General features: G+C 40.8%; 1 protein-coding gene across 1 annotated transcript in view; it reads left to right on the forward strand.

Annotated features, from left to right (window-relative positions):
• The first annotated feature begins 1,681 nt into the window (after positions 1-1,681).
• The window catches only part of LOC118781896 (spondin-1-like), a 91,257-nt gene continuing 72,536 nt past the window's right edge, over positions 1,682-20,402 (forward strand). The window contains exons 1-5 of the mRNA XM_036535033.1: positions 1,682-2,360; positions 4,411-4,517; positions 12,580-12,713; positions 17,868-17,941; positions 18,549-18,671. Of these exons, the coding sequence (XP_036390926.1) occupies positions 2,129-2,360; positions 4,411-4,517; positions 12,580-12,713; positions 17,868-17,941; positions 18,549-18,671 (670 nt within the window). The 5' untranslated portion in view covers positions 1,682-2,128. The remainder of the gene's footprint in view (positions 2,361-4,410; positions 4,518-12,579; positions 12,714-17,867; positions 17,942-18,548; positions 18,672-20,402) is intronic.

The raw sequence follows: 20,402 nt of genomic DNA on the forward strand, positions 1-20,402 counted from the left end.
CTGGCTGAACAGGTTTGTAATGTGACCAAGTGTTGTGCTGGCCCAGACACATGGAGGAGAGAATGGGTGCCAAGTGTAATTTTGGCCTAGAATCCTCCACATTTGGTGTTTTGGTGTCTGTCAGCCTCAGCAGGGACTGGTTCACTGCAGAAGCTTCTCTGCTGACCTACAGCGATTCAAATAATCCCACAGAGAGGAGAGAGAGACTCCTGACTGCAAGGTAGCAGGACTGAAACGGGTACGGACACCCCTATCACCATCATCTCCCACAGCCACAGCAGAGCGCACATCTACCCAGTGGTAGGGAACTATCAACTACAGCAGCTCTACTATAAATCTAAACTTTTCCAGCCCATGTGTGAAAGTATTTGGATGGCAGTTTAACAGAAAGGATGAAAGGGGAGAGAGTTCAAATCACAATCAATTATAAAGAGAATCTGGGATCTGTCCTAGTCTAATTTACCTGATGGTGTGTGAGCTGAGAGCACATTCAAAACTGCAGTTAGCAGGCTATTTTTGAGCTTCACTCATTAATTGCTTCCTTGTTAGGACAAAACATTCATTCAAATTATTAATGCCTATCTGTGCCCAGAAAGAAACTGGAGTTGTTGTTGTTAATTTATTTCATCTTCATGTTATAGCTGGCACTCAAATATTTATGAATTTTGCATAAGTAGAAAGCAAAATTGAATTTTCCAGTAAACTGGGAGCTCAGTTCAAATCATTGTGGAAAAGAGTATCTCTGTCTTGAGATTCATTTGGTTAACTTCAGTGAGAGAACACACTTTTCAGCTCCCTTCGCTGTGTGGAAAGAGGGAGAGAGTAGGTTTTGTCTGGGTGAAAGCTCAGTTAGAAGCTAGAATTCATAAACCCTCGTGTGAGATTAAAGCTCAGGGAGCCTCCACAGGCACAGAGAGGCAGGATAGCAAGTGAACTATGGTGGAAAATGTCTCTGCTGTGTTCACTGGCTTGGCAGTAGCCTTTGGGCTGTAATAATAATAAAAAAATAACAGGAATCATACAGGCAAGATTTGTTTTCCACATTGTTTTTTGCCTTCTCCCAGTACTGGATACAGGTTGCAGGGAACACCATGTACCATTATTGAAATGTAACAGTCACAATATGCTGAGAATCTTAGTCTTTTTTTGTGCACATTTTTTTTTTTTTACATTTGAAAAGGTGCAGTGGAAACTGTATTATTATTATATGAAATGTAGAATATAAATGTGTAGAATATAGATGTAGAATATAAATTTATAAAGACATCATTAGTCAGGTTTCTATGACATGCAGAGGCAACTGTGGACATTGAGTTCTAATTAATAACTTAACCATACATCATTAAAGCATAATCATAATCATCATAATAATTAAAATAATGATTACGTGATTCCCACAAACAGCTGGCTGATGGCTGATAAAAACGTGTTTGAGGCAATAAGGTTTGCGTTATGTATTTTCTTAACTTCTCTAAACTGCCGTTCTGGTTGAATGAATGTGAAGCAACCATTCAGCAAAGTAACAATAAAGCAGAGAAAAAAGAAGAGGCGCGCACATTAGACATTCAGATAAACGTTTTGTATGCATTATTAATCAGGATACTCGCATCTATTTTGTGCGCGATCAGGGGAGATTCAGGGCTATCCAAACAGCGGGCGGGTTTCAGATGAGAGTCGAAAATCTAGAACGTCAAACGCTCTTTTCAATAACAACAGCCATTGGTAGGAATGTCTGGGTTTTGTTTAAAGTCTGTTGGCTCAATCCATTCAGATCAGTCTTTGCCTGGATGTCTTGGAGACAGCCGCGTTACCCTCCGCTTCGCTATTTCCCTGAACCCTGTGAATTGCACTCTGTTAAGTAAACAGTACTGAGTCGCCGATCATTGCACGCTCTCCCACAAATCAGTACAATTCTCCAGCAGTGAGGGCGCATCGGATTTTAAATCTGCTCATTCCGGGATGGCATCTCTGCTGTAGCCAAACCGTCTTTTCTTATGCAAAGTGAAAGACATTTGAGAAATTGACAAGTTTAGTCAATTTCTGGAGTTGGGGGAGGTTTTTTTTTCTTTTCACCCCCTTTTTCTGTTTTCTTTTTTGCTTTGACTGCTTTAAATATTGCTGCTACACAATGCCAAGATTGGGAATATACCCGCAGATACTGCTGTTGCAGTGTGTTATCTCGACTTTTTTGTGTAATGCGTTTGCTTTTACCGAGGAACCCGCAGATAAAACCGCGAAGTCGGATGGATATTGCAGTAGGATTTTAAGGGCTCAGGGTACAAGGAGAGAAGGTTATAACGAGTTTCGACTGCGAGTAGAGGGAGATCCAGAATATTACCAGCCTGGAAGCACCTACAGAGGTACGTAATTATCGCACGTTTCCAAAGCATTTAGCTGACATTGCATAGCATTGATTCTACAGAGCCGTGCTGTCTTCGTACATATGTCATACCAGGAGATATGTGTAGCACTTTTATTTTGGGTTCTATTTTACCATTACGCCATGGTCACCGATCGATTATTAGGCGTTTAAAACGTAGACTACATTAAACATGCCTTATGCGCCGAGGTTTAAGGTTCTGTCCATCTCAAACTTTTGCCATGTGCTTTTACGTTATCAAGTTGTGTTTGCAGAATGTCTACCGTAGGATTAATGTCAGCTGTCAACAGAGAGCTGAGAAACGTATTTTAGTCTAAATATTGGTCGTTAGAAACGGTTTGTTTATGTTTTAACATGACACTAATTGAAAGAAAACGAAATTAATTTTATAAAAATAAGTCAGTTTTGTAGGAATGTATGCAACTAACCCTGTGCTATCAACAGGATGCAAATATAGTTACAACACACTTGGTAGCTACACCGAAATTGGGAATGTTACTATTTGGTTCATTTATACGTGTTCATAAAACATTGAAGCAGCTCCATTGCCAACCAGCGTATGGTATTCTAACAGTTAAAGTTAAAAAAGAATACCGTTTCAAATTAACAGGAAAATGTACTTTGCCTTTAGATGTTCCGCTTGACATTACACAACACTGTTCTGAATGTTTTTGTTACTATTATTATTTGTTATTGAATTCCAATTTCTTAAAAAAAAAATTTGCAAAACTGCGGTATATTAACCCAACTAAAAATAACATTAAGATGTCGGTACAGGTTCTCACACATATGTCACAATTGATTATTGTACATGAAAATGTTTGGCCCTGCATTGTTATGCATTAATATTTCACTATCAGTTGCCGTTCATATTTGACAGCATGATAGAAAGCACAGAACAGATTATGGAGATTACAGAATGTTTAATAATTGCATTTGTTTCAGTTACACAAAAGCACTGTGAAAGGAAGTGCTTATGACTGCTATAATGGTATAATTACCGCTCTGTGTAACTGCCAAACAACTGTAAATGAACTAAAGGTTGACTTTGGTTACAGTTTGGTTTCAGTCATTTTCTGAATAAATACAAGCACAGCAGTGAAACATCAGTTGTGATCTTTTCTAAAATGTCTTCAAAACTCTCTGTTTATTTACAATATTTGTATGTTGACTTTATACTACCTAACCCCTCTGGGCTGAGGGTCACATATGTTTGAAGTTCTGATGATGAGCTGTGGCACTTTCTCTGATCTTTGCAAAACATGGCAGGAAATGTACAACTATGCACAGAGACATCTTTAAAATTATTCCTTATTCATTGTGAGAAATGATGACTTATTCCCTTATTGCCAATCACAGTGGTTAAAACAGTATGTGTATTAAATTCAAAGACAAAGAGAAAATTAAAATGGAGAATGTTTTATTTCCAAGCAAAGTGAAGTTTGTAAACTTTTCTCTGTCATCACTATATAGTTTGTGCCTGTACAATGCATTCTACTCATCTCTGTATAAAGAGCAGTATTGCTATGCATTGCATTGGGTGGATGCTGTCTATCCAGAATATGTTGAGGAAGAGTATTATCCCAGGTGTCTTACACACACACACACACACACACACACACACACACACACACACGTATATATTTATATAGCTCACTTCCCTAACCATAGTCTTTTCCCTAGCCTTATTTTCATAGGAGTACCCAGAAGGTCTTTTAGCCTCATTTTTCTTTTAACATGATTATTTCACAAGGACGCAAAACTCTGCTGAAGTTTGAAGCTCCTCTCTGTTTGGGGCTGTAAGGAAGAGAGCAGCCCTTCACCAGCTCACACAGCATTTTAGATACAGTGCAATCAGTGTTTGATTTACACGATACAAGCACATAAGAAGCACTATGTGTCACAGTCCTTATTTAGCAACTCGTGTTTCTCTTCCACACAAGCACCTGGAGAGTGGGCCCACTTTGAGGCTGACTGTTGTCATATCTCTGACCTATATTCCATTGACTTTGTTCATTTCCCATTTTTAGTGACTTTGTCCGCATCCAGCCCTTCTTATTTCAGAGGCTTTACACTCATTGCTTTGAAGGAGGGAAAGGATGGCGACAAGGATGAGGATTATGCTGGCAATTTTCAGGTAAGAGGATAGAGAAACATATTTCTTTAAATGTCAATGAAAGTGGGTCGTGGTGTTGGTGGTGGGGGTGGGGGGAGTGCGAATGGCAAATGGTGACATCCCTTCCTCCCCATGTAGTGATAAATGCCTCCAAAAATAGATTCCACAAGTTGAAAAAATACATTACAGGAATAGGGTGACAAGAATAACGCTGAATACCCAAACCTGACTTGCTATGACATTCACCATTTGGTTTTAGTTTTGCATTGATATCCATGCTGTGTGTGAGTGTTTGGGGTGTGTGGAGAAACATCCTACCCCATTCGATGGTGATGACATAACGTCCAGGTGCACGGAGGTCCGAACGCTGGGAGCAGCCTGCAGGGATTCAACCGCACCTGGCAGCGTTATGACATCAACGCCATCTGCTCTACTGGAGGAGCTCCTGTGCTGAATGAGCTCTGCGAGTAGGAGGGGGGAAAAAAAAGGAGGAACATTCCCATAAGCTGTAAATCTGGCTCCCGACGGAGGCCGACTCCCTTGACTCTCCTCTGCCAAACGTCTATCCCCTCTTACACACAGCCTTCAAGGCAGAGCGCTTTCTTTCAGCCCTCCTCTCTTAATTCCTCTCCTTATGTACGTTGATGCTTGCTCCATTTCACACCCCCCTGAGCACCCTGGCAGGCGTCAAGCAGCTCTGGAGTGCTCCGTGCATCTCCTTAAGACTTGCGTTTCAAAATATGAAGGTGCTAGGGGTTTAGACCTAGCTGAGCGCCCTGCTCTCCATTTTCTGCCGCTGGACTGTAAAGAGAATGTTTCCGTGTCAGAGTATTGGACACTTCAAAACCCTGATGGCTTTCACATGTCCCAAGGCGTGTTGAATGAACACTGAACTACAGGAGCCAGCCAGCGATTTGGCTTCACTGCAGTTGTTTTAGTTCCAAACCGAAACCCACCCTGAAACCCCCAGCTTTCCAATTCTTTAGAAAAAGACAATGCTCAGAGGTCAAAAGAGGTAGTACTGTCAACAGAGCAGCACTTTCTGCTTGCAGACTATGCTTTGGGCCTGGGACATGCCATGGTATCTTGTAAACTGTTCTTTTCAGCAGCACACCTCTTCTGTGTAAAAATAGGGTTTTAGAAGCAAATTGTTATATGTGTAATGTGAAGAATTAACCTACTTGTTTGAAATAAAAAAGAAAAATGAAGGTGTGCTCTACTCTTTCAAACAAATCTTTTGCTGGCAGCTTTCCTAGAATGTGCCTGGCGTCCTATATGAGACTCGAACTTACAAATTGGAGAAAAAATTCTAGAACACATGACCTTTGAAAGTCATCCTCTCTGTATATCAAGGGCAGACGATATCCACTCTTCCTCACTGCACATTTCTGCCGGGCCTCTATGGTCCTGGACCTCTTCAGGAGCGAAACACTCATTCATAGCCTCCTCTTGTCCCTGTTTCAGATTGGAATGAGAAGGACCTTATTTAAATCGGTCGATTGTTGGGAAGGAGAACTGAACCACCTACAGCCAAAGCAAATAATTAGTTTCTCTTCAGAGGAATGTTCAAGAAAGAAAGCTCATGCTTATTTTTTAAAACACACGAAGTGCATTATAATTAGGAATTCCAGCAGCAGGCAAGCTGAAACCCGCTGTATCGTTTTTCCTTTTTCATGAGAAATGTGTTGTCATCTCATTTGGGGTCACAGGGTGCAGCCGTGCGATATGTGGGGCAACCCTAGATCTGCACGATAGCTCACAGAGAGGCGGTGGCACTAAAACACTCATTATGACATATTAGGATTACACAATTCACAGTGAAACCTTGCTGCCGTGCCAGTTTGGGTAATTACTGTGAGTAATGATTCCCCCCTGAACTAAGACTGCGACGGGATTTGAAGAGGTAAGGGAGAATAAAGGTCAGGTTCCCAGGGCAAAGAAATCTGTGGCTGACGTCGCCTCAATAAAGCGCTGTCAGCAATTCTGTCAGGCAGGCTACCTGGCTGTTAACCTGTGTCTGACTCTGCAAATTGCTCTGCAGTGCTAATGCCAAGTGATTGCGTTAACACGTTTGGGCAACTGCTCAAAGTTTACCTCTTTTGCTCTCTGAAATGTAACCTCACAGCTCTTGCATGTGAAAATGAAGCTGAAGTTATGTTGAAACATGATTTTTATCTTAAAGTGCATTGCGTGGCTTGGTGTGGGAGTTGCTTGGAAATTCACAGCTGACTGAACCCTTAAGTGTGCCAAAAGTATATGAATAAGAATAGAAAACAATATGTTCTTGTTTGTTTCAAGATCTTATGTAGTAAAGAAAAGAAACATAAACAGCAGTCAAAATATTGCATGCTTGCTTGAACCAGCCTCCATTTACCAAGTATTTTACAAATGGTAAACTTTACCAGTAAACATGAGCAATTTACCTGGAAAATACACTTAGTGACAGATGCGATTCCATTCTTCTCGGCAAGGTCAAAGTAAGATGGACTGTTCATTTCACAAATCCATGCAGAAATGTATTCATTGCACAGCATGTTCCTATAAAAATATCCATATCAAGATTGCTAAACTAAAGTATATCTATATGAACAACAAATGGGTTGTCATCATTTGACATTATACAAGACTATCACAAGTATCTTTTCTTACTAAACATTCTTCAATAGAGCAGTGCTAGTGCATCCACAGTGTAGTATGATTTCCTGTATTGTACCCTAGATTTATTCCAGAGGTGACCAGTGGGTACAGTTTGCTTTGAGTGTGGAAAATCTGACCTTTTTCCAGAATTCTGATGTCGGCCATGTCATACAAGATGTGAATATGTACCCCATGTACATATTTAACTACTGAGATTGCAATTTCTTCAGCTGTTTTGGGTCCACACTGTTTGACATCTCTTTAAGATTCCACTCAGTTGACGTTGTTTACTGATTCTTCTAGGGCTGGACCCGAATATTCGACTATTCGGATATTCGTTCGTTGGGCAGGTATTCGGTTTTCAATTTTGGGATATTCTTTTTTTTTTTTTGCTGAATGTAGGCTATCAATAAAAGTGAACTGTAAAATACATTTTGTCAGCACATTCTTGTACTGTACTTTTAATTGCACTGTTAAAATGTGGAAATATATATCATCTCAGCTTGGGCGCCTGGCATCCCTCTCAGTCACAGCAGTGAACGTCACGGTGATGGGAAAAAAAGGGCGGCCAGTGATCGCCAAGCTCGTGCTTTGGGACTTGAACGGAGGGTCTAATTGTGTCGACCGACCCCTAGCTAAGTTTGTCACCCTGGAAGGATGCTAGCTGCAGTGATGCCATACTTCTCTCTGCTTCTAGAGGGGCGTGAGACCATTTTTAAATACCGCAGCTCCATCAGCAGAGACGGCGATGGGAAATAAAAAGTAGCCGGCGATCGCCTATTTCCTACTTTGGGACTCGAACAGAAGGCGTAATGGTTTCATCCGACCCCTAGCTAAGTTTGTCACCCTGGCAGGATGCTAGCTGCAGCGATGCCATGCTTCTCTCTGCTTCCAGTGGGGTGTGAGACTATTTTTGCCGCGGCTCCGTAAGCAGTGATGGTGATTAGTGTATAGGATGGGTTAAATGCAGAGGACAAATTTCAATGTATGCGAGTACTGAAAAATGACAATAAAGAAATTATAAATAAATATAAATTTTATAAATATAAATCTCAAATTTTAAATTTGTTGGAGCTAGTATGCTGTTTCTGTGTTTCTGTTTCACAGTGCTTTGTCAGACGTCTCAGATTCGGAGCCTATTATTATGAGCATTTATGTAGATCTATTTATCCATGATAAATTGAAAAATTGAAAGATCCATGAAAAATTGTCACAAGTTGTTATTACCCCTTGGGATTACAAACATGCATAAAACACACCAAACCTTTTGGAAAATGTTTTTTTTTTTAATTAACAAATAGCAATACAAACAACAATACTGTAGAATAACAGAATTGTTAAAAATGAATGCCTTTAATTAAACCGAAAGACGTGTTGCAGCGCTATGCCGTCCATCTCAGCCGAGAACAGAGAAGTATCTGGCTGAGTCCTTCCCGAGTCATGCTCAGCACCACCACCCCCCAGCCGAAGCTTCGTATATATGTGCTGTTGATTACTACCGAAGCTCCGGAGCCCAAAAAATGGTATTTGGGACAGCCCTAGATCCTTCCATCTCTGTGCATAGAGATTTTTGTTCCTTTCAACATTGCTGTGCCTAGCTGCTAATTGGTAATTGTGCAACAGTACATATTTGTAAATAAATAAAAATAACACTGGCTGTGAGGGGAAGTGTATGAGTCTACCAAGCATTTCTCAGGATATATTCACTAGAATTGTGTGGCACACAGGAATAAGTGAATGAAATGTGACTATTGACAGTTGAGGAATAATTACAAAAGCTGAGCAAATACAAATTCTAACACTGTAGTTGTAGCTACTGTGTGATAACTTTGACCTTCACAAATACATTCATCTCATTTGTTTAATTTACTGTTGTTTCTGTGAGGGTTGGTAACTTGAAAAACTTAAAAATTAGTGTTCACATGCTAAAGATGCACAAACAAAATTGCATGTAACCAATGGGGAACTGTGAAAAGCCTATTACTTCACATCCATGTTTAATGCCATACATTTTTTTAATGACTCAAAAGACTAAGTATCTGTTCATAAGTTCACATTAATTCTTGCTTTGTACTATCTTTTGGGAGACCCACAGGGGTTAATGTGTGATATTTTGTTTGTGCTGTGTTAAATATCCATTGCTTTTTACATTGAATCAGAAAAATAGGCATGAAGATGGTTAACTTTCTTTGCCACACATCTCATTATTCTCACGTGTATGGCACAGTTCACTGGCTTTTTATTTGTTCCTGAGACTTCATGCTGTTGTTATTTAGCAGCATCCTTGAGTTTCCTTCCCCAAACCCGAGCTCACTGCTGCATGACAGACCAAATTAAATGTCAAGGGTGGAAAAGGGGAACCACTCTAACATCCAATCAAATGTTATGTGTCAGGGGGTATGCAGAAGAACATTACAGGTTTGGTGTAAAGGTTGTAAAGAATCTATTTATAAAACAAATGATGGAAAAGATGCCCTTCGGCTGTACACTGATGTCATATTTTCCTACTGAGAAACACCAGCCTGTACAAATTTTTCTTTCAACAGATGTCATTCTCAAGACTTAAATTATGTAAATGTATGAATATATTGTCACATCAGATGGTGTGAATTTATGCATAAATGTAATACTGTAGATTAATGTATAGGAAGCTTGAAGCATTTTGCAGGTTCTAGTGACTCACATTTACATAGAATCATATTTATCACTTTAAGACAGTTGGCTACAATTGTGTATGCCATGGGACTGTCCCAGTGTGTCAGAGAGCTATGCCACTTACTCCATAGTTTCCAGCTTTCAGTTTCATTTTGGTCCACACAAATTGCATACCCAATCAATCAATCAACAAAGAAAAGAAATCACATACAGCTATCCTTAAGGAGAGGTCACAGAATGCCTCACAGAGTGCTTGTTCTAGAGAATGTAAAGTTACAGTGGACATAAAGTGAAAGTTGGAGCAGTGTGGGCCCTGTATGCTCCACAGGCTGCTGTGTGATTGGATGGCAGGTGTGAGAAGATGAAGAGGAGCCAAAGCTCCCTCACTCCTGCTCCCTCCCAGATAATCCTGCTGCTAATGGGGCCCTGCCACCTTTTACCAACAGTCCGTGTTGTGCAGTCACCAGGGAGAGAATCGAGAATCAAAGCAGCAGCGCTCCTCAGCTTTAACCATTCCCTCCTCCAGTGCCCTGTGGAAGGTGTATTTTAAGGCCCTTGGCCGCTCCCCTGCATGAGGAGCTACAGTTAAAACAAATGCTCTATATTGGCGGGGCCCCTGTGTGCAGCAGTTCTCAGATGCTTTGTTTGAGAGCTGATATGACATACACCTATGTTTTGGGAGGAAGCCACTTGCATTTGTGCTCCGATCGTGTCAGGTCAGCCCAAGCGGATTATGGAAGTGGAACACCTTCCAGGACAATGGAATGGGGGCAGTGGAGAGGCAACCAATTGGCTGTGGCGGGCTGTGCTTTGAAGCTATGGCATTTCATACTCTTTAAAAGCACAGCTTCTTTAAAAGCACTTTTCAACTACTGAGAATCCCCCCCCCCCCCCCCCCCATTGCCCCGTCCCCCCCAAGTTGTTTTTTTTTTTTGCCGCGAATGGTGGAATATTACCACTTAAAAGGTCACATGAAAAGGGACTTTGGGAAACTAATGAGGCCACGGGAAGCGTATGAATGAAAAGCTGTGGAACGTTAAATCAGGAAGCCCAGAGCGAGTGGCGAATTTGAGTCATAGAAGCGGGCCGGCGACAGCGGGGGAGGAGAGCACGCCGTGAAGGCTGAAGGAGCCAGCTAATTGAAACAGCCCACGGCTCCGGGAAGACGCTTCTATTCTGAAAGGAGCTCCGATGAGGATCTGCTCTGTACGTGCGACGTAATGCAATTACTTTTCCTTTCTCCCCTCTGGAAGGGGCTGGCTGGAGAGGGAGTGTTATTGTTGCGTTGAAAGAGCTGGCCCATGCTCAATAGCACCTGAGGTTGAGCCACTGTTTGTCACAGCTGGAATCTGCTGTGACCTCATGGGAGTGTCAGGAGGGAGGGACACAGGCCTAGACATGTGACACAGCCTGGACATGTGAAAAAGTTGAACACCAGGTATTATTCAACACCTTGGCGACCTTGGGACTATTTTTTATTATGTCTTTATAGTTGTGCCATGAAGTGGTGGGAAGGCTACAAATGCTTGACTTGACTGTGATGCCAGCGTACCTGTTTATAGTCTCCTCAACAGTAACAATTCACAAAAGAAATAAAGAGCTTTTATGGAGTAAGGGGCTGGGGCCAGGCTGTGTATTTATTGCTCTGATGTCATATCCTCCAGGAAGAAAAGCACAATTTAGACAATGAATTTATCATAACGCCTCATTAAGCCATAAACACTAATGGCAGACTTAAACTATGGGTCAATCTCCCATGACATATCTCAGCTTATTACAGCTTTTAGCAGTGACTGCTGAATGCAGATTACTCTGTTTTTTCCCTCTATGTAAACACAGCTTGTATTGATGAAGTCCCACGTGATGCATATTGGCTAAACAAAAAGATATGTACCACAGGAGAACGTAAACAGTAATTTGCAACATACAACATGAATTTGCCAAAAGTGGGTAAAGGAAATTTGTGATTTGGATTGTGCTTTGTGAATTATGTACTCTGTGGCAATGACAAGAAACACAACCTCTTCATCAGGAAAGATAGGACTGTGATGCTATCTTTGTCCACTATATCAGTGTGTGAAATAATGGTTGGGAATGAAGTGGATGTAATGGGATTTTATAATGTGATCTCCTCAGAGGTCCAATCCAAGCCCTTGTCTGCAGCTGTGATATGTCAACAGAGAATAAATAGCTCATTTGTAAGGATATTGGTTATGGTGAAAACAGGATGAGTTCTGTTGTATCCCTTTATTACTTTGGAGAAACATGAATTCCCAAAGATCTCTGTTTGTTGCTTTTCACTTAGTTTGATGCTTCTCAAGCAGTGAAGTCACACTCCCTCCCCACTCCAGTATGGGGCTCAGCGCAGAACTAATTGAACAAATGGGGGTTATCTACAAACTCGCAAATGGCCCTAAAAGCACTCTCCATTGAAAATACCCAGCCAAGGGTAAAATTCAGTATTGATTCCACCAGGTTATATTGCTGGCTTGTGGTAGAGTGGTAATGATTAGAGCATGCTTAGGGTGTAAATGTAAACCTGTCAGTTTGCTATAGGATCCCTGAATTACAGCTGCAGCTTAATTAGATAGAGGCAAACATTCATAACCATACATTGATTATCACTGGAAATGGAAAAAATACAAATCTCATAGCTGCACAAGTTTACATTTGTACTGTTTTTAAAACTGTGAACAGCAATGACATTATGACCAAAACTGTCTGTATTCAGTTTAATTGAAGTGGTAGAAAAGGAATCAAAGTTTTCTTTTGGTGTCTCTTATATTTCCAGATCATCGATGAGGAGGATACTCAGTTTATGACCAACTGTCCACCTGCGGTGACTGAAAGCACCCCAAGGAGACGAACCAGGATACAAGTGTTCTGGACAGCACCCCCTACTGGTAGTGGCTGTGTCATTCTGAAGTGAGTCCTTTCTCTACGCTGGTATTAATATTGGTATCCATGTATAAATGACTACAAGAAAATGTCAAGCTAGGGAATTTTTTACCCATTGTAGGGACTGAGAAAGGGAGAATCAGCTGTAAAGCATTACTAATAGGAACGATAATGATCCTAATACAGGGGGAAATTCAGACTTTTCGTATGCTGATATTTGGACTATTTGGTAAAGCTTATTTAGTGTTTTTAACTTGATATTCTAGTAATGGGATACTTAGTGTTCTTTTTCTGTAACCCAAAGCTTCCAGTTTAACTATGAAGATACCTAAGGATGTTTGGTAGTGCAACATTACACCTGCTTCATTATTTGAAATTAGCACTGTTGTTTTCAAAGCACAATGAATTTCAAGGTGACTTCAATGGATTCAGGGCACTTCTCTGTTTTTACACAATATGTGATGTCAATGTCAGCTTTTGTATTCAGTTAATGAATGTTAATCACATATAGAGCAGCACAAAGAGTTAAAATTCCAGACATCTAACCCTTGGTCTAGAAACACTGCTATTGTGGGGTGGCAGTGGGGGGTTAGTGAAAACAGAGAGGTTGTGGCCTTCACTACATCGTAATCACTGCATTATTAAAGACCTCAATGTTGCTGTCATTTTGCCTCATTCAGTTATTTTAAAATTTTGAAAGGGAATTAAAAAAGGCTTGCATTTTTATTAATGTACATTATTATGTTCTTGTCAAGATGAGTGATGAGTGCCCCTGACAAATGCAACTCCTTTTATTCCTTTGCGTCTCTGTCACTTAGCTCTTGTATCCCAATGCAAGCAATCCACTAGGAATTTCAGTGTTCTGTGGGAGGTGCCAGCCTATTCCCATATCACCCTGTGTGAGTCATACACAAACCTCTGTTCTTGGTGTCCTTTCCACAAGTGGCATCTGAGATCTTCAGGAAATGGCAGTGAAACAGAGAGGCACAGAAGATAGACAGAGCGCAAGAGGAGGCTAGAGAACACAGAGAGAGAGAGAGAGAGAGAGAGAGAGCAAGTACAGTGGAGAAAAGTTGGTGAGACAGCTGGACGGAAGAAGAATGGGAGCATACAGCAGAGAGAAAGATGGTTGGGAGAGGACAGAAATAGGATGGAGAATAGAGGAATGAAAAAGTTCAGAAAGGATTATTGGGTAGAGAAAATGAAGGAAAATCAAGAATTTCCTTATTTGTAATGTGGAAGCCAATTGGTCAAAAAATGGGAAGGTTAATTACAGGTAGACATTCTGAAGCACCACACCTTCCCCCTTGTTCTTGTGTACACTGAAAAGTTCAGAGAAAACTGAACTTTTTCTTATTAAAGGAATGCCGGCTGAGCAAAGCAGGTGTGCCACCAAAAGCCGGATTTTAATTATTCCGCACAATAGCTCTGCCAGGTTCCTCTCAGGAACCACAGTCACCTGTACATCAGTTCTGAAATGTTGTTGACAATGGCATTGGTTATTTGAAGCAGTGAGAAGAATTGTATTATTGATATGGTTGTTTGTTTTTAATTATGACACAGCCCAAAGTGGCATAGCTGTCGCATAACACAGCTTATGAAACCAGCCTCCGGCTTATCACATCGCTGCTAGTGAATTGTAAGGAGTACTCGTCTTTATTATAGATTAATTTTGCAGAGTGTCTTCCAGACTTGTGGAATATTGCGGTCAAACAGCCAGTTGCAAATAACATTTTCCTTCCATATGATTAGCAGTAATTACTGAGCACTGATGACTTCAGATGGATGGAAAGTATGAGGTCGATGCGTGTCTTCCGTGGCCAGCCTTTGATGTCATGGTCAGATACAGGCGTGTGAGGTGGAAGTGTAGCCTGGGAAAGAAAGACATTGCTTCCACGCTGGTATGCCTCCCATCACTCAGACAGAAAAAGAACCAGTCAGGAAAGCAGAGAGGAACAGAATTACAGAGGTGGTTTCAAAATTAGGAGATTTGGCCAGCTCACCAAACTTTCATTTCCAAGACCCAGCTTCTCAGGCAAAACCACACACATCTCTTCTTCTGACTGTACTTCTTAGAGTTTGTGATTGTCCTCCATGATTAATCTGAGAGACTGTCTCATGGCTTGAACACATAGGAAGAACTATCACTTTTATATCACATGGGTAAGATCACGTTTTTCTGCTCTTGCATTTTCATCGTGAAATTGAAACAGAATTGTTTGTTCCTTTATTCCATAAAAATAAATGGTATTGAGATGGGGGGGGGGGGCGGGGGGGGGGCGGGGGGGGAGCAATTTCCTCTGTTTGTGTTTGGGAGTGTGCAGGTATGTGTGTGGGTGCAAGCGTGCGTGCATGTGTATACTCTTGTGTGTATTTGTGTGTTCAAGTCTGTATGTGGTGAAGGGAGTGGGCTAATTTGTTAAATTAATTAAACCGATTGTTACGATATAATTAATTAAATCTAATATTAGATTTATACATCTAGAGATCTCATTTACTGTACTGGCATGCAAAACAGAATAAAACCATTAACTCAAGGCAAATGGATTTCAGAACGTTATTAAGTCATGAAAAATATGTGCACTGTTCTTGCTCTGCACGCAGTGCTATGGAAGTCCTTAAGGACTCATCATCTTCCTATGTTATAATTAATGAAATAACTGACAGCTCTTGGGACTTTACCAGAAGTAGCTTTGAATAGAAAAAAGTAACAGCAGTGTGGAGAGAGCCTGTTCATAGGCCAGATTAGATTAAATCTGTTACTCACCCTGATCACTGGAATATACTGATCTGTAGCAGTTTGGTGAACACTTTGAGTCACTAAAATGTAAACAATTTTCTAACTCTATTAGGATTGAGTAGCAAAGTTTAATTTGGAAAAACACCTCTGTCTAGAGATATCTGTGTATAACTGCAGAGAAAGATCACTGCAGTGAAAACCGCTAATGTAGTAATAAAGTGCTTATAGATTTGTGTGTCTGACATCAAAAGCAATTCAGATTAACACTTATCTTAACGCTGTGAGAGATCAGAATGTCAAAAGTACTGTAGAACTGTGTAAAGACACATTAAATGTCAGTTTGTGTGATAAATATAACAATGTAACATTTGTAAAATACAGAGTTAGTTGAATGCCTCTGCAATGATTGAAACTGAAGTCTAGTTTCGCACACGCACACACACACACACACACACACACACACACACACACACACACACACACACAAACACACACTAGATGATTAGCATCAAGAGTGTGAAGGCAGAGAAACGAGTATGGCCTTAATAAGATCTCATTGATAGAATTTAAATTGGATGTTAAATAACCATTACTATGGCTGATTGCCTGGCTATCTGAAAATAGGGAGGCTTTTCAGTGTTGAGAAATGTGGAATTGAGGTGAGATTGAATTAAAGCATGAACAATTAAAGATCTGCTTGCTAGGCATTTAAGAGCCTGTGTGCCTCTTTTATCTTTCCACCTCCTTCATATGTGCTCCCTTCGCTTTCACACCCCATGGCTGTTAAATCTATTAATGCTTCTCTGTGTGATTGACAGGGATTGACATGTTGAGTATAAATCATCACATCCCTTTGCCAGCCAATATAAAGAAACGTTCATGATAGCAGCTTTAATTTATTTTACTGTCCCACAAGACGAATGGTGTATTGCACTCTTGGAATTATTCCAGGAAATGTTTCTCTAAGAAAGCTCTGTTATGCAAATGTGGGCGTATTGTTGTGACTCTGTCATTCCCTGTCAGGGCAGAGATATGGCCTCCTTTTCTGCCCTGGACTGTCGGGATGCCTGCCTGACAAAGGCCATAAAACAATCCCATCCCCTCAACCCTCCAAGCACTAAACAAATCTCCAATAACCTCTGCAACCCAAATGGCTTGGAATAGAGAGAGTGAGGGGCATCAGAGAAACACTATTGAACAAAAAAGAGAGAAGAACTCCTGAAGAAAGCTGCAGGTCTTTGGCCCGCACTGAGAGAGGCTCTGTACCAGGGCAATGTAAGATTTGGTGACCGATCTGTGGAAGGGCGAAGGGGAAAAAAAACATTTGAAAGTCAAGTGGATGGCCCCAAACCCTGAATAGAACTTTTCTGCTGGGAGGGGTCATCCCCTGTCAGCAGAGAAAATGGTGTTGGGGGCCTTAGCCACATAGATCAGAACAAAAGGACCATAAATATTCTTGTTGGAACCAATCATTTGAATGGAAGCCAGGCTTTAACTGCAGTGAAATCTCAAAGGAGGACAGCCATGGAAATATGGGGTGTGTCTGTGGGTAGCGTGAATATTATGAAGAGACCGCTGATTGATGTATTCATTGTTTTTTGAAAGAGGTGCCTGGGGACAGCAGGGGCTGGCACTCTTGTCTTAGGGACCAGACTGTTAAAATTTCTGTATTACACAGCTCCATCATTTAGGTCTCATTGTATGATGGAGACAGAGTGGCGACCTGTTCGTTTTGTCTGCAGCGTGCTTTACTTTACTCTCTGTACCAGCGCAGGATCCTTCCTCAGGCTGCAAATTTGTATTCTGGATGGATGTGGGAGTTTGATGTGAAGATGTCCTGGCGTACCCTCCGGCGAGCTCTCGACTGTGTGTTTTTGCTGTTGCTCTCAGACGAAGGGAGCAGACAGAGACTGAGGGATTCTTCATGCACGCAGTGTGAGGTCCCTGCTCTGGAGGGCGTAGTGAATTAAGCACTCCCTCTGTCTCCAGAGCACTTGGGCATTATGCAAGAACCATTAGAGCTGAGGCTAGAGCCAGGCTGGCTCATTTTGTTTGGGGTCTGGGTGGTTTTCCACTTCTTTGCTGTGCTGCATATCAGCTCAGCCATTCTTAGCCACTGGAGCTGGCCTACTTATAAATGAGCTGTAAGAAGAGTTGGAGAACTGTTGATTCTGTCCGGGTGGGTGCTACAAAATTGTGTAAGCACAGATTGGAAGAAGGAGCACTCAGAAAACAAGGGAATCCCCCAGTTAGTAGATCACGTAGTGGAAAATGTTGCTGGTTGTATGTGCTTGTGTAAAATGCACACCACACATTTGCCCTTTGTCAGAAATGTTCACCTCCCTCTGTGGCTATGCATGCCACTCAGGGTTCCAGTGAACCTAAACCTGCCTGAAAGCCATGTATTTAATTCCATTAACAGTAACTACTCTCCCCTACAGGGCAAGCATTGTGCAGAAAAGAATCATTTATTTCCAGGATGAAGGCTCCCTTACAAAGAGAATGTGTGAAAAAGGTAAGATTCTCATTGAGGAAAAGCCATATTATAGCATTGCCCTTCAATATGGTACACACTGTAGCATGCCCTGTTGCAATGGAAGCACGTAATTGCACACAAATTCATTGGTTGGTAATCTTGTGAAATGCAGTCTATGCTATGCCTATTTAGATTGTTCTCATGCCAACAGTGTACACTAATTGCTTTAAATTGGTTTAGCCTCTGCTTTGTTTTCATTCTGAGATTGACCACCGCACATTATAATTGTATAGTAGTGTAGTTTGCTGCATTTGAACTCAGTTTGCATTTGAATGATCTTAAGTGAATGACCACAGCTATTGTATGACAGCACATACATTTTATCTACAGATATGCTCATTGCTTTTTCTTTAAGGAAGTCAACAGAAACATATATACATTGGGCAGGTTCAGTGAAAAAGTCAACACTGAGTGTTGCTAATTAGATGGATACTCGAGAATCTCCATCTTGTACCAAACACACACACACACACAAAAACCAATTCACCAGCTACAGACATTTCAGTGTATTCACCTTTATCTCTAGACACATGCAATGTGTTAAAAAAATTTCTTTGCTGTAACTGGGGTTTGTGTGATGTTTCAGAGTCGCTGTTTGGGGAAGCAACAGAGAAACCCATTCTGGAGTGCTGTGCCTGTGGAACAGCCAAATACAGGGTTACGTTCTACGGGAACTGGTCGGAGAAAATGCACCCCAAAGACTACCCCAGTGAGTCCTGTTACCTGTGAGCTTCCACCATCCCCCTCTGTTTGATGTACGGATGACCTTGAAACAGAGCTAATGGGTGTAAATGAAGCTGAGGGATTACTACAGCTCTCCGGTGAAAACGTGCACCCACACCATGATCAATATTGTGATTGAAATAGGGTTCAGCATTAGATTAACCAAGAGAAAGACCTTACCCCTAATTGATAAGCTTAACAGGTAGAACAGCAAGAGAGTGCCTTGATTTAGGTGTGGATATACTGTGTAAATAGAAGGGGAGATTTGAGAGGCATCTGAAGCACAGATATAAATGATATAGGGAGTGTGAACAGGGAAGGGGTTAAATTTATGGAGAAATCTCCATAAATATTGTGGAAACAGGAATGGGCTCTGTTGGCAGAAAATAAGAAAAAAAGTGTTGGTACATTATAGCACATCACTAAGATTCTATGCAGGTCTGATGGATTTAAAGGGATTAACCTTATATAGTGTTTGGTAAGGAGCTCTCTGAAGATGTATATATAGGCTGTCACGGTGGTGGAATGATATAAATTGCAAAAGGAAACTAGATAAGAAGGTTTTCAGGGATAACACATGAATGGACACATACAGTTTGTAAAACTTCCTTTACTGAGTAAAGATTTTGTTATTATATACACTAAAATGCATTGCTTCCACAGCAGTATAATCCACTTTCAGCTCAAGACTGTATTGAAGCTGTACCAATTAAAAAAGGGTCTGTTAAAGAAAAAATCTTTTGCCAACACAGAAGGAAAACAACAACAAACAACAATGCATTTTATAAGGGGTAAATTATTTCTTAGGAAAGATGAAATTCTGGTGGCTTTGATTTTACAATCAAACATTCCATTCTAATCAATGTTGAACCTATTGCAGGTGAAAGTTTTGCCCTCAGTTGGTATTGAATTTCTCACTGGGGGAAGAAAAAAATCAATGTATCACAAAAAATCATTACTGAAAATGATGAACTAGAAATGCAGTGGGGGAAAAATGACCTGACTCTGCATGGGAACTCTGCCTTTGTGTGTGTGCATACAACCCTTCGTTATTTCTTTAATTTTACTTAGAAAATGAGTTATAGTCAACACTACACAGTGTTTTCCATTGTGAGATGGTTCCTGAGTGTGACCTCTATCAACTTACATACAACCTGGATCTTTCCAATACAAGAACCACAAAGCAAGACACTTTTTAGAGAAATATTTTTAGAAAAGGGTGATAAAAACAAGCCAAACAACTGGGTGTCCGGAAAGAATGTGTCCTAATTCCTTGGGCCCCATGTACTGTCTCTAAGAATGAGCTCAATGTCGTTGGAAGAGAGCAGTCAGCTACAGGTAGTTCAAGATGGTAAACTCTTTGCTGGCACAAATGACTCAATATGCATAGGTCACTAGCTGAAGTTTGCTGAAAAGCAAAATGTAGTACCTCAGAAGACATGTCTTTCTCTGACAGTATACAAAATTGAAGTGTAAATAAGAATACATCTTCTTCCTAATATGTGCTGTTTAAGTACTCTCTATTAGAAAGCTGTTTCAAGTTGTGGAAAGTGATCCTTTGCAGTTGTCTAGTTTTGGTGAGTAAGTACAGTATTTTGAAGGGATGTTTTAACCTGCAGTATAAACTTATTTATCGATACAGCAAATACAAACATTGTAGAAACTGGGAAATGGGCATCTTTCAAGAAAGATCCGTCAAAGATGCTTCACTGTGATT

Source organism: Megalops cyprinoides, chromosome 8 (genome assembly GCF_013368585.1).
Source record: "Megalops cyprinoides isolate fMegCyp1 chromosome 8, fMegCyp1.pri, whole genome shotgun sequence".
Taxonomy (NCBI): Eukaryota; Metazoa; Chordata; class Actinopteri; order Elopiformes; family Megalopidae; genus Megalops; species Megalops cyprinoides.